Here is a 12,047-nt window from a genome sequence, read left to right on the forward strand (position 1 = left end):
AATAGATAAAAATAAACATCTTAAAGTCTTAATGCTGTTTTTGATTAGCAGAAACATAAAAAGGAATGCGCTGAAGCAAGATGATGATGAAGTGTATCATGCAGTATTTTGGCTTAATGTATACAGTATTTCAAACCAATGATGTGACTGGAGGGTGGGGGTTTTAACCTATTACATTCACATGAAATCATTTAGAATCAAAATTGTATGTGAAGGCAAACTGTGTGGAAATGTGGAAAGTACTGGGATGCCTAACAAAAGGATGCCAGATGTGTTATTGTTACTAGCATGCAGAGCTAATGCTTGAAGGCCTATTGGAGCAGTAGGGGCTACTGCTACTTCTAGTTCTTTACGTTACTGCTTTGTTTACGCTGGCTGTGGTCTGGTCACGGTCAGCAAGTGCTGTATGGTGTTAGGAAGTTAACCCACAATCTCTGCAGGTTCAGTGACCAACTTAGATCCATCCCATGCTGTCTTGAACTGTTCAGGAACCGGAAATTCTTTCTGGTAAGAAACAAAAGCAACAATGATGGTTAAATAAACAGTGGATACCTCATGAAAACTGGTGGAATACTATTAGTGCTACATGACTGAGAAAGCATTGATAGCTCAGACATGCCAGGATTAGAGAGAAGCCTTCTTCATTACCCTAGGAAGCTATTTTACAATGCCACACAGGAAAAAGCCTTATTGCTACCCAGTTTCAAATAGCCTTGGTATGGTACTGCTTTGCAATAATCCCTCTCACACCATTATTTGGAACGACTAAGTAAATAAACCTTGTGTCAGAAATTACTTTAGATTCCATCAGTGTCTGGGTTGGAAGACAGTGGAAAGGATTTAGATGTGGAGATTTAGCGAGGAGTTTAATTTTAAGGACGAAAGCATTATTACAACACGGAAGAATTAAAAAAAAAACCAAAATCCCCTATCATTTTAAGGGTGATACACTTCAAAAGACTCAGCATCCTTTGTGGGGTACACCATACGAAGCAGAACCTCAAAGAAAGTCTTCCTCCATTCTGAGTATTTGCTGAAAGGAAGTGAGATGGTTTTGGGTCTTTCTCTGTTCCCAGTAAACAAAAAATGATGTGAAGAGAAGGTTTTTTTCATTCAGACCTCAAATAGGTGTTTTGCTAGCCAGTAATTTCAGATGATATGGTGATTTGAGGTGAGACTGATCAAAAGGTCCTTTTTTTTTGAAGAAATAGGTGAATATGCACCTACTGAAAATCAGTCACTTTTTAGTTATCTGAAGCTGGGCATCCAGCAGTCACTTTGGGAAATTGTTACATATTTTATTTTATAAAGCCCAAGCCCCTCTACCCAACAAAATTCCAGTCTAAAAGATTAAGAAATTTGGTCTATGGCCATTCAGTGCAATTTCAACACTGCTCTGTTGAGGAAACTGGGAAACTATTAGGAGTGTGCTGGGCCTGCATGATCCCTTGCTAGTGTGTGACGTGACGGAGCATGACCTTACTAGCAATGCCGTGGGCATAGTATGAAAATCTTACCAGAACAGAAAAGGAGCTGGGAAGATGCACCTGTTTAAGTGGCTTTTAAAGATGTATGTTGAAAATACTAGAAAGTACTACAGATGCTACCCATCTATCAATAGCTTTAGAAAAAACAAGTGTATTATACTGTATTATTTCATCTGTAGTAGTATTATATTTATCTTAGTTTTAGCATCATCACCTTCAAGCTTCAGTGCTCTTGTGTGAAGTGAGTTTCTTTGAGATTATGTTTAGATATCAAAAAAAAAATTAAATGGACAGGAGATGAAGCCATTATCTATCAAAATGGAAAGAAATAACATCACGTCTGATCTTTGAAATTACTTTGTGCCCCAGAAAATAAGGAGTTCTTCCTGCACTGCTAGCTGAGATATCGGTACATAGAAATTCAATTGTTTTGGATCAAAAATTGGTGATGTAATATGTGTGGTATGTTAGTTTCTTTCCTAGCCATTGAAGTGCTGTTAGCTACCGAGACTAGTGGGGAAGGGGGAGGAAAACTTAAAAAGTATCTCACTCACATAATCACCATCTTGGGGGATGAGGATGTTCATCTCGGATGACTTGGCACTCACAATCTCACAATCTAATGATTCCTCGCTGAGGTAGATGTGGCAGCCTTCTGTTTTGTTAATAGAAATGGTTGGCACTTTCCCCATCACCTGCAAAATAAAATCTACTTAATATCAGATCTTAAAATGCACATGAAGATACTGTTAATAAAATCCTTGTTGCTGCCACATCTAATTTTGGCCACCAACAGCTGATCTGTGTGACAGCTGCCTGCATGATGCTTATATGTGATTTGTTGGATGCGGTGAATATTCTTGGTGGTGGTAACAAAGATCCATACACAACAGCAGACTTACAATATACAGCAAGATTTTAATGCACAGCTTGATGAAAGCGCTTCCCTGACTCTCTTTAATTTCAGTGACACCGATAGTTAGGTGGTGTTCACCTTGTTTATCAGAGAGAACTGGTTAAGAAATGAAACATGTCAACTCCAACCCAGTAAGGGCAAATGAAAGATCCCAGCCTACAGTAGTACTCAACAAGTGATTTGGAATGTGTCCTGAAGACTTCAAAGCTCTTTCAGGTGTACAATAGGAAAGGGTTTTTATCCTCTTCAGGCAAACTACAGTTCTAAAAAAGTACTGAGATCAATTTAATCAAATCTCTAAAGATATGTTATGTCACTTTAAAAGCAAGCACAAGATTTACTTGAGGGGAGAAAGGGAAATCTTGTTTACAATTCTACAGATTAAAAGATTTCTTCTTGGCCAAATGGCTGACTCACTGTTGTCAGTAAAAATTCCTCCTTCTCCTCCTGCCCGCTCTAGCAGGGACAGCAATGTACTCTGGACAGTGCATCAAAAGGGCAGAGGTTATTCTGAGCCATAAAACAGTAACAGCATGTGATAGGTATGTACTTGTTAATGAAAGAGCGTCTCCCGTCATTCAAGTTAAGAATATATTTTCAGCTTCAGCTCCTTAAATGTGACAGCAAACAAAGAACAAGCAGTCTGTCCTCTTGCATCCCACTTTGATCCTGAAGTCTGATCTATGCGGTGGATCAATGCATCTTAAACTTTCTTTTCTTTAACAGGTTCTCACGCAATAGAGAACAAAAGAGGGGTGTGTTTAATAAATTTTGCAAACATCTGGCAAGAAAAAAATACCACTGGGAGAAAGGAGAGCCAAGCAATACAGCACTGAAGTAACTATTTATAGCGAAATCCGTAGGATGAATTGACTGAACTTTGTTGCATTAACATATCATGTATTTGGAAATTATAAGCTCAATTCTTCAAAATACTGAGAAAATTGAGGTGCTAAGCATTTGGCATACTCAAACCCTGCAGAAGCTGTCTGGTCTGACTGAAGCAGCATATAGCATACAGCATATAGCCAGACTCTGCCTTCTGAAGTGGAACTCTATTCTGCTCCATGGCATAGAAGCCTTATGCAATATTCATAGAAACTGCTTCATCAAAAGAATTTTGATTCTTAGGAAATATATTTCCCCTTTATTTGAGTATTAACAAGCTGTGGTTTTGCTATTCATTACATATGAATTTTTCATCTTTCATGAACCGTTCTAGACATAATAATAAAAATAATCTAATTATTTAAAAAACACTGAAATACCTGGGATCTTTAAGTAACTACATCTTCCATAAGAAGACATGTAGTGATCATGAATAAAACTGCTCGTTAAGTTCAGAAGATGATGCACAGCTGGTAGCAATGTCAGTCACTTGCATGGGGGTCAAAACACAAAAAAACCATCTTGTATTCCCTGTGGTGGCTGTGACCAGTATTTCTGAAGCATGGAGCAGGGCTGTCTACATTTACATCATACAGCAGGCACAGCCTTTTAAGCAAAAGACTTCACTTTGAAGACTGGCAGTTTGATATAATTTAATTAACATTTCATTTTTATTTGTCTTAAAATAATACATTCTAAAGTCCCTTCTTCAGACTAGGTCGTGTATGTTGGACACCACCCAGTATCAGAGCATGTATAGTTAACCTCTTTTGAATGTGCTGTAAATGTCAGGCAGATTGTCCCTATTTTGAACGGAGCAAGGGTCCTCAACAGAAAGGGCAATATATGGATTTAAAATAAGTATATTTTCTTTTCATGAGAACCACAAGGAAGATGATCTCTGATGCTTTGCTTATTGGTTATCAAAGACAAAACCAGTAGAGGCTCATAGCCCATTTGTAGGCAAGTGACTACATTACTTACTCATGTAACGCGTCACGTTGCTGGAAGGGGAGGTTTTTGAAATCGTGGCGCCTACTGTCACTTTATGTCATGTAGTTGTCCTTTGACAGTCTGTTTGAACATTTCCATTGAGAGAATAAGAAAAAAAAGAAATAACCATCTTCTGGGTTTAGAAACCAATTAGCTAACTGCCAGAATTTGTTCCATAGGCACCACTGAACTTCCAAGTGTTAGGAGGTGTTTAGCATGAAAGCAAGAACATCAGGGCCAGAAACAACAGTTCTTACAGTGTATAGATCTCTCGGCTTCACTGGAACCAGAAGGGACTGGGCTAAGGGAGGTTTGTTCGGTGGCGGTCAATAGTTTTCACAGGCATTTTCTAAATACATCAGCAGAATTTAGTGCATATAAAGATACATTCAAATGTATCGATCTCTTTTATTTTTGTTGTGCTCCTGTGAGTTTTTAAAATCTCTTGCAGCTACATGTTGGGCTTTTTTGTCCTGCATGTTCTCTGTCTATCTTTGTTTTTCAAATAGATACTTACCTGAATCTGAATATCTCTGGAATTGATCACTTCCACGATTCCCACAACGTTGTCAAACACAAGACCAAACTTTTTACAGTTGTCTAAAATAAAAGCAATCATAAGAAAGGCAAGATAAAAGCAAATATATGCACACCTGCTACATTAATTATGAAAATTCCCAGTCTTGCACTGTGTAGCTGAGCGACTTCACTCACGTGATCAGTCCATTAAAGTGAATGGAATTATTCAGATGCATTATTAATCATGTAAGTCAATTTTTCAAGACCGGCATTTAGAACCCAGCTAAGCTATTCACTCACCAATAGTAATTGAATTTATTTTTCCTTTTATCTGAAGCGTAGATTTGTTACACTTAAAAATGTAGGCCACTTGCTTGAGTTCAGTATTGTTAATGATGAGGTCATTCTTATCCTCTTGATATTCCTATTTCAAAAGAAAGTTTATTTAATTGGTTGTCTTTAACTAGGTAACAGTCAGAGTTTAGCACAACTTATCCTCGAATCATTGCATCTTCAGTTACAACATAGCAATATCCTTCCTGTGGCTTAAAAATCTAATCTGTTTGGTGATCAGATATTTCACCTAATTCACCTGTAGATGACACATGTATTTCAGAGACGCAGAACTGAAGAACTTAGCATAGGCCACGAGAAATCCCAATAATTTTGTAGCAAAGACCTTATGCTTGTAACAATTTGACAATGCACTCAAAGACCTGTTGCTTGGCTCCCATCCAGTTTAGACTGGCACCTTGAGGAACAGAGCAAGTTTTTGTTCCCCCAACTGTTATATGATGTTCTATACAGTGTGTTATGAACAGCTGCAGGCATTACCTTGTACAATAAGGACTAACAGGTGAAGACATTTACTTTCATGATGCAGCATGAAAGGACATTTACACTCCATGGATGTCCAGGAAATACTAGGGATCCAAAGGAAAGTTCCAGGTACCATAACCCTAAGGCAACATAACATAGGCAAATGGTGACTGCACCTTGAGCAAACTCAGCTCCACAGTAATGGCTGTGTATAACCTTCTGCATGACTAAACTGCATATTGTTTCCTCCATCTTTTAACCAACACAGTTGTGTGAATTTTCACTCATATATTCTTTGGTATATGCCTATATAAATTAAATCCCAAACTTTAAACAACATATCTTTTCCATCTGTAGACTGAGCAAAAGGAAAACTCTTCTCTACTTTCAAGCATGGGAGACATCCTTGCATGGAATGGGTGATGAAAAATAAATGTATAATTCCATTGGTTACCAAAGTGGGAGAAAGTGTTCTGTGACAATACTGTTCTCTCTCACCTACATGAATGGCCTGCAAGAAGGGATCTTAGCTGGATTTCTCCACTGGACTTGTTTCTGGGGGATTGTCTGATTTTGCAAGGAATTTATACGTTGGTTCTGACATTCTCCAGTTCAGATGAATATGATTCTCAGAGAGAAATGAATTAACTTTAGATGCCACAGAATGGTAACAGCTAAACTGTGGCAAGGCACAGCAATATAAGACTCAGCCTATTTGAGTTGCAACTTTGATTTGTTGCACCTTGACCATGGACAGCCCTTTGCAAGACATTTCAGTGCTCAACCTGGTTTGCAATGTTCAGGGTGCAATTCAGAGCTGCGACTGGAACTCACCACTCTCCACTTCTTTCCCTCTAGCTCCAAGACAGGGGCATGGCTCTGCTGCGGGGAATTCTTGGGAGAGGTGGGACTCGGAGTATGGCTTTTCGTTGGAGAACGAACAGATGGACATTGGGCACGTAGGCTGGGGTTCTTGTGCGTCTTCTGGTCATCAGAGACATGTCGAAGCCCTAACAAAAAAAAGTGTGTTTATGAAAGAGACTTGGTTTTGCAGTGCTAAGCATGTTCATATTTAAGCTGGAAAGGTTCGTTTGTAATAGTGTTAAATTATTCTGTGAATTTACATTTTTTATGTCCTCAAGGTTTATCTGGGTGATGACCTAAAGTATAACTGTGTACGTATTTTTAGCATATAAAACCTCTTTTACTGTGGATGGGCTACCTTGGTATCTTTAATAGGAAATGCCACAATGTCTTCTAGTCCCTCTCTGCCTGTAGTGAGCTCTGAGAGCTTGTTCTATCATATTTTTCCATCCATAAAAATGAGATTATTTTTATAATTTATGAAAATATTTGACCTATCCCTGGAGCATTAAAGGCAGATATATCAATCGTGTGTATTTAAACTCACAACCATCCACTTAATTACAACTGTCCAGTAGTAACACAAAAAGCTTTATTATTGTACTCCACACTAGGCTGTAAGCCATACCTTTTCACCTAACATGTAACACATGGTGACACTGGTTGGTGCACTAAATGAGAATCAGAAAGGGGGATAAATTTTTATTTCAGTTGCAACTTAGAGGTTCACCGGCTACTAGGGATTGAGGATGTCCAGCTGGCTGCCTTAAAATTAAAAGGATACCTCTAAAAAATTGGTGTAAATTTCAAGTATGCTGATCATATTTGGGTGCTGTTCCTTCTAAAGAAGGTTTTGGTATGCAGTCTCATCCATCAGGCTCAGTGCAAGCCTCAGAAAGATCTGAGCTGCTTAAACATAACTTAGAAATGCAGTGAGATTTGGGTTAACACATGTAGCAGCCCTTGATTAGTTTGACTCATGGACCAAAATTTAATTTCTTTTTCTCCTGACCTTTGGTAATTGCCTCTCCCTGGTTAAGCTGTGCGAATAGGGCTGAGCGAGATGCAGTTCCTTCATCCTTTATGGTTTCTGTATCAAAGATGGGGGGAGGTCCAGGTGGTGGCGGTGGTGGTGGCGGTGGTGGGGAGAGGCATGACCCGCTTGTTAGAACAGATCGCATAGACATGGGTGATGCAACAGGACCCTGTTTGAGATAGATGGAAATTATTTTACATACAGTGTTTCAAGGAACAGTATATTATGATAACTCTGATTTATTAATATCCTTGAATGCTGTGAGTTTGAGTGACTCTAGGCAGCCACAAGCTCTGGAGAATCCCTGGCACTATAATTGAAGGTAGTACTATGATTCCCTGCACCAAAGGCAGGGCTGGAAAGACCGCACCACTACCTTACTGCAGAACTACTCCACCTAAAATATTTCTCTCAAATGCTTGTCAAGGCTGATGTTAAAAGTCTTGAATAGTAAAGATTTCATAATTTATTCCAGTATTTACTTACATAAAAGGAAAAACGTCTCCTTTATTTCAGATACTAAATTCAGTTAGCCACAGCTTGGTGTGCATTCAGAAAGATATAGAAAATGTTTTGACCTAACACAAGTAACTGGGAGGGTCATGAACTGTCAGTTATATATATGCAACATGCTAAATCGTGTGCAAGATGTAAAGTGCTATTCTTCAGACTGTTCAAGTCATCTGCAAAGATTGAAATATAGCAGAATGTAAAATTATAGTGATTCAAGTCTCTTATTTCTGAAATTCAGTACCTGAGTTTTTAGTTCAAGTTCTCAAATTCTGTTTTCTTGTTTTCAATTGCAGGAAATCACAGCACACAAGTTATGAGTGAGGGGGGCTTTGGTAAAGTAAGTAATCCAATCTTTCTTTCCGTTTGCATAATCAAAAGTATATGTTTTGGTCTAAATTATAATGCTTACATAGAATATTATCAAACAGACAAAATACTAATAATGATGTGATTAAAATTTTATGCATCCTAATAATAGATGTTAGATAGAATCTGAGAAACTGAGCATCACTTTTTCTGTCTTGCCACTGAGTGTCACTCTGATCCCACCTCTCTGCAGCAGAGCAGAGACTGTTCTAAAATTACTGCTGTGAAAAATTAGATTGGTTCTGATGAATTTAGCTCACTGTACAGACATTGTGCATTGCACCGGTATGTATTTTTTAGGTGAGTAGATACAATGGGAAAATGACAGGGACTTAAGAGTCACAGTTCCTCTAATTGGCTACCTTTGTTAAGACATACCGTTTGTTTAAATTGCATCCCTGGTAATCAATACTGGAAATAGATAGTGCTTGGCTGGACTCAGAGGATGTTTTTAACCATTTATGATGCCACTCCTTTCTGCTTTCCACTAAACTGAAACAGCAAAGTACCCATCTGGTTCATGCATCTCACAAGAGTGAAAACTGTAGCTATATTTCAAAAAGTGAACTTTTTCTGGCCTGTAATCCCAAACAGATGATGGGAAAGGGGCTGAGTTGCACATGGTCTTTTTTTGAACTCTTCAGACATACTTTTTTTTAAAAAAAAGGAAGCCTGGCATATTTGACTAAGTAACTGCATTCAAACCTCTTAGTCATTATGACCCTAATTAGAGTAGCACAGAAAGGGAATAATATTAGTTAACCTCTTAATGTACACCCTCGATTGGCACATGCATCTTCAGCATATAAATACTGTTGCATTTGAAGGAGCTGTTTACGGAACATGTTAGTGATGAATAATACATAGCAAGATTTTTTGTCGCATTAGTGATATTAAAACGGCATTGCACAAAACAGACTGTTGAATCCCTGGTACTTGGGTGAGTGATGAAATTGATGTAGAGGTGCAGTTTGATTGTTTCTGAAAGGATCCAAGATCTCTTAAAGGAATGAGCTCTCTTCTATGCTATTCAATCTTTTTGATCAAAAGTAAACAAATGAGAAGAATCCCCTTTTGGAATTGATTATCATTTATTGTTGAGATACACCAGAACTGGTGTGGACTGCTTTTAGAGACATTTTATTGTTGCAGGGATACATTTAGCTCAGAGCATTTCTGATTACATACTCAGTAGTTATAGGTTATTGTTTCAGGCTGGGGACAGCTTCACTGGTCCCTCAGTTTACAGTGCCTGTCTTCCTGCCTCTGCCAGTGCCAGTAATGTTACCTGCAGCAGAGTCAGCACAACTGTGAATTGTTATCATAAAAAAAAATGAATGTTTAAGTGGATGTAGTGGCACAATCAGTTGTTGCTGCCTGAGGTGCAACAGAGATCTTCCCTATCTGTTGCCTGCAATCATAACAACTAAATCCACTACATCCTGGTTATCCAGAATTATGAATATGCATTTGCAGGGCTTTTTAAAATATTCAGATACCCAGAAATGGCACTCACTGTTCACAGTGCAGTGTGAACATGCAGTTATTAATTATAGAATCGTAGAATGGTTTACTCTCTTTCAGTTTAAAACCATTACTCCTTGTCCTATTGCAACAGGCCCTGCTAAAAAGATTCTCTCCAGCTTTCTTATAGGCCCCCTTTAAGTACTGGAAGGCTGCAATAAGGTCTCCCTGGAGCCTTCTCTTCTCCAGGCTGAACAACCCCAACTCTCTCAGCCCGTCCTCATAGGGAAGGTGCTCCAGCCCCCTAAGCATCTTCGTGGCCTCCTCTAGACCTGCTCGAGCAGGTCCCTGTCTTTCCTGTACTGAGGACTCCAGAGCTGAACACAGCACTCCAGGTGGGGTCTCACCAGAGTGGAGCAGAGGGGGAGAATCACCTCCCTCAACCTGATGGTATCCCATCCCTCAGGCATATCAACCACATCATTCAGCTTGGTGTCATCAGCAAACTTGCTGAAGGTGCACTCAATCCCACCATGTCATTGATGAAGATATTAAACAGCACTAGTCCCAGTATGGATGGCTGAGGGACACTACTTGTCACCTATCTCCATCTGGACATCGAGCTGTTGACCACTACCCTCTGGATGTGACCATCCAGCCAATTCCTCATCCACCAAACAGTCCACCCATCAAATCCAGGTCTCTTCAGTTTAGAGAGAAGGATGTTATGGGGGACTGTGTCAAAGGCCTTACAGAAGTCCAGTCAGACAACATCTGTATCTCTTCCCTTGTCTACTGATGTAGTCACTCCATCACAGAAGGCCACCAGGTTGGTCAGGCAAGACTTGCCCTTGGTGAAGCCATGCTGGCTGTCTTGGATCACCTCCCTTGTCCTCCATATGCCTCCATGTGAATTATGTATGCTCTATGGGAGGAGATTAATAGTAGTAGTGGTAGTGGTTAATAACTTGTAATCTGAGATACAAATCTGATTTCCTGTACCCCAGATTGACATCTGATTTCCCAAACATACCTTATCGCTTCCACCTGCATAAATAGAGTGCTGTGATTTTGCAGAAACTCACGTGTGTAAGACTCATGTTCATTTTGAATTGACACCAATTAAATTATGCAAAGGCTGCAAAGATGCATTAGAGAAAAAAAGATGTAGAAGTTATCTGTGTATCCTGCATACAACAGAGTGGTGGGTCACTCTGCCAGTCTCTTTGCTTAAAGTGTCAAACTGAAGGCCATCACAGCTCATGCAGGAGACTCCAGGCTCAAATGATGCTGCTGAGTAGTGCACCAAAGGCAGTTTTCCAAAGTGCAACAGAAGTATGGGAATGTCTGTGTAAATGAGGTGGAAGCAAAACTCAGAGGGATTCATCTGTGGAAGTGGATGATCTCTCTCCCAGAACTCTGAAAGAACTACCTTCTAAAAGTACAGACAAAAAGGAAGGACTTTAAATACATCAGTCAAGTTTTGCATAACTGGAGAATGTCTTACTTTTCAAGGAAAAGCAGAGGTAGGAAAGGATCTGGGAAACTAGGAGCATCTTCCCCTTCTAAAGCAGTACTGATGAAAAGACAAGTCTAGTCAAAAATCTCAATCCTTGACCTGAGGAGTGAAGACATTCTAGCCCTTTCAGTGGGTTTCAAGAGTAGGAAAAAAAATGTATCCCTTGCACTCATGCTGCCCTCCTCTTTTCTTTAAAAGCCTGGTTCCTCCACCAAAGTCAGCGGCTATGTCCACTGAGCTCAAAAGAGGTCTAATTAAGAACACAGGAGCTGTCACAAGGTCTCGGAAGACACCTGGGATTCAGTCACCTTTCCCTCTTTTCCTCTTAATTTTGTGCAGTCACAGAAATAAGAAAGGGACTGAACCTTTGGTGTTAACTTTTCTCCTGCATGATAAGTTCTTGTCTAGTTTATGACCTGAGTTACAGCTACATAAGCTAACGGATATTGTATCATAGTATTTTCAGTTATGTCTGAACATCTAGGGCCATTCTGGAAACTGCAAACAACTTCAATCATAAATTAGGCCAGGAAAATAGAAGGACAAATCAAAGAAAAAAAGTTGCTAAGGTACAGGGAGGGACTAACTGCTCCACTGTAGATCTACTGTCTTACGGCATGAACACATCCAGTAGGAAAATCCCCCACTGAAATAGGACAGTAT

At 39.4% G+C, this 12,047-nt stretch overlaps 1 protein-coding gene across 1 annotated transcript in view; it reads right to left on the reverse strand.

Moving 5' to 3' along the window:
- Positions 1-420: 420 nt before the first annotated feature.
- Positions 421-12,047, reverse strand: part of CAP2 (cyclase associated actin cytoskeleton regulatory protein 2) — a 57,865-nt gene continuing 46,238 nt past the window's right edge. The window contains exons 7-12 of the mRNA XM_009947247.2: positions 7,499-7,691; positions 6,457-6,632; positions 5,104-5,227; positions 4,802-4,884; positions 2,042-2,182; positions 421-504 (exon numbers count right to left, since the gene is read on the reverse strand). Of these exons, the coding sequence (XP_009945549.2) occupies positions 421-504; positions 2,042-2,182; positions 4,802-4,884; positions 5,104-5,227; positions 6,457-6,632; positions 7,499-7,691 (801 nt within the window). The remainder of the gene's footprint in view (positions 505-2,041; positions 2,183-4,801; positions 4,885-5,103; positions 5,228-6,456; positions 6,633-7,498; positions 7,692-12,047) is intronic.

This window comes from Leptosomus discolor, chromosome 8 (assembly GCF_034619465.1).
Source record: "Leptosomus discolor isolate bLepDis1 chromosome 8, bLepDis1.hap2, whole genome shotgun sequence".
Taxonomy (NCBI): Eukaryota; Metazoa; Chordata; class Aves; order Leptosomiformes; family Leptosomidae; genus Leptosomus; species Leptosomus discolor.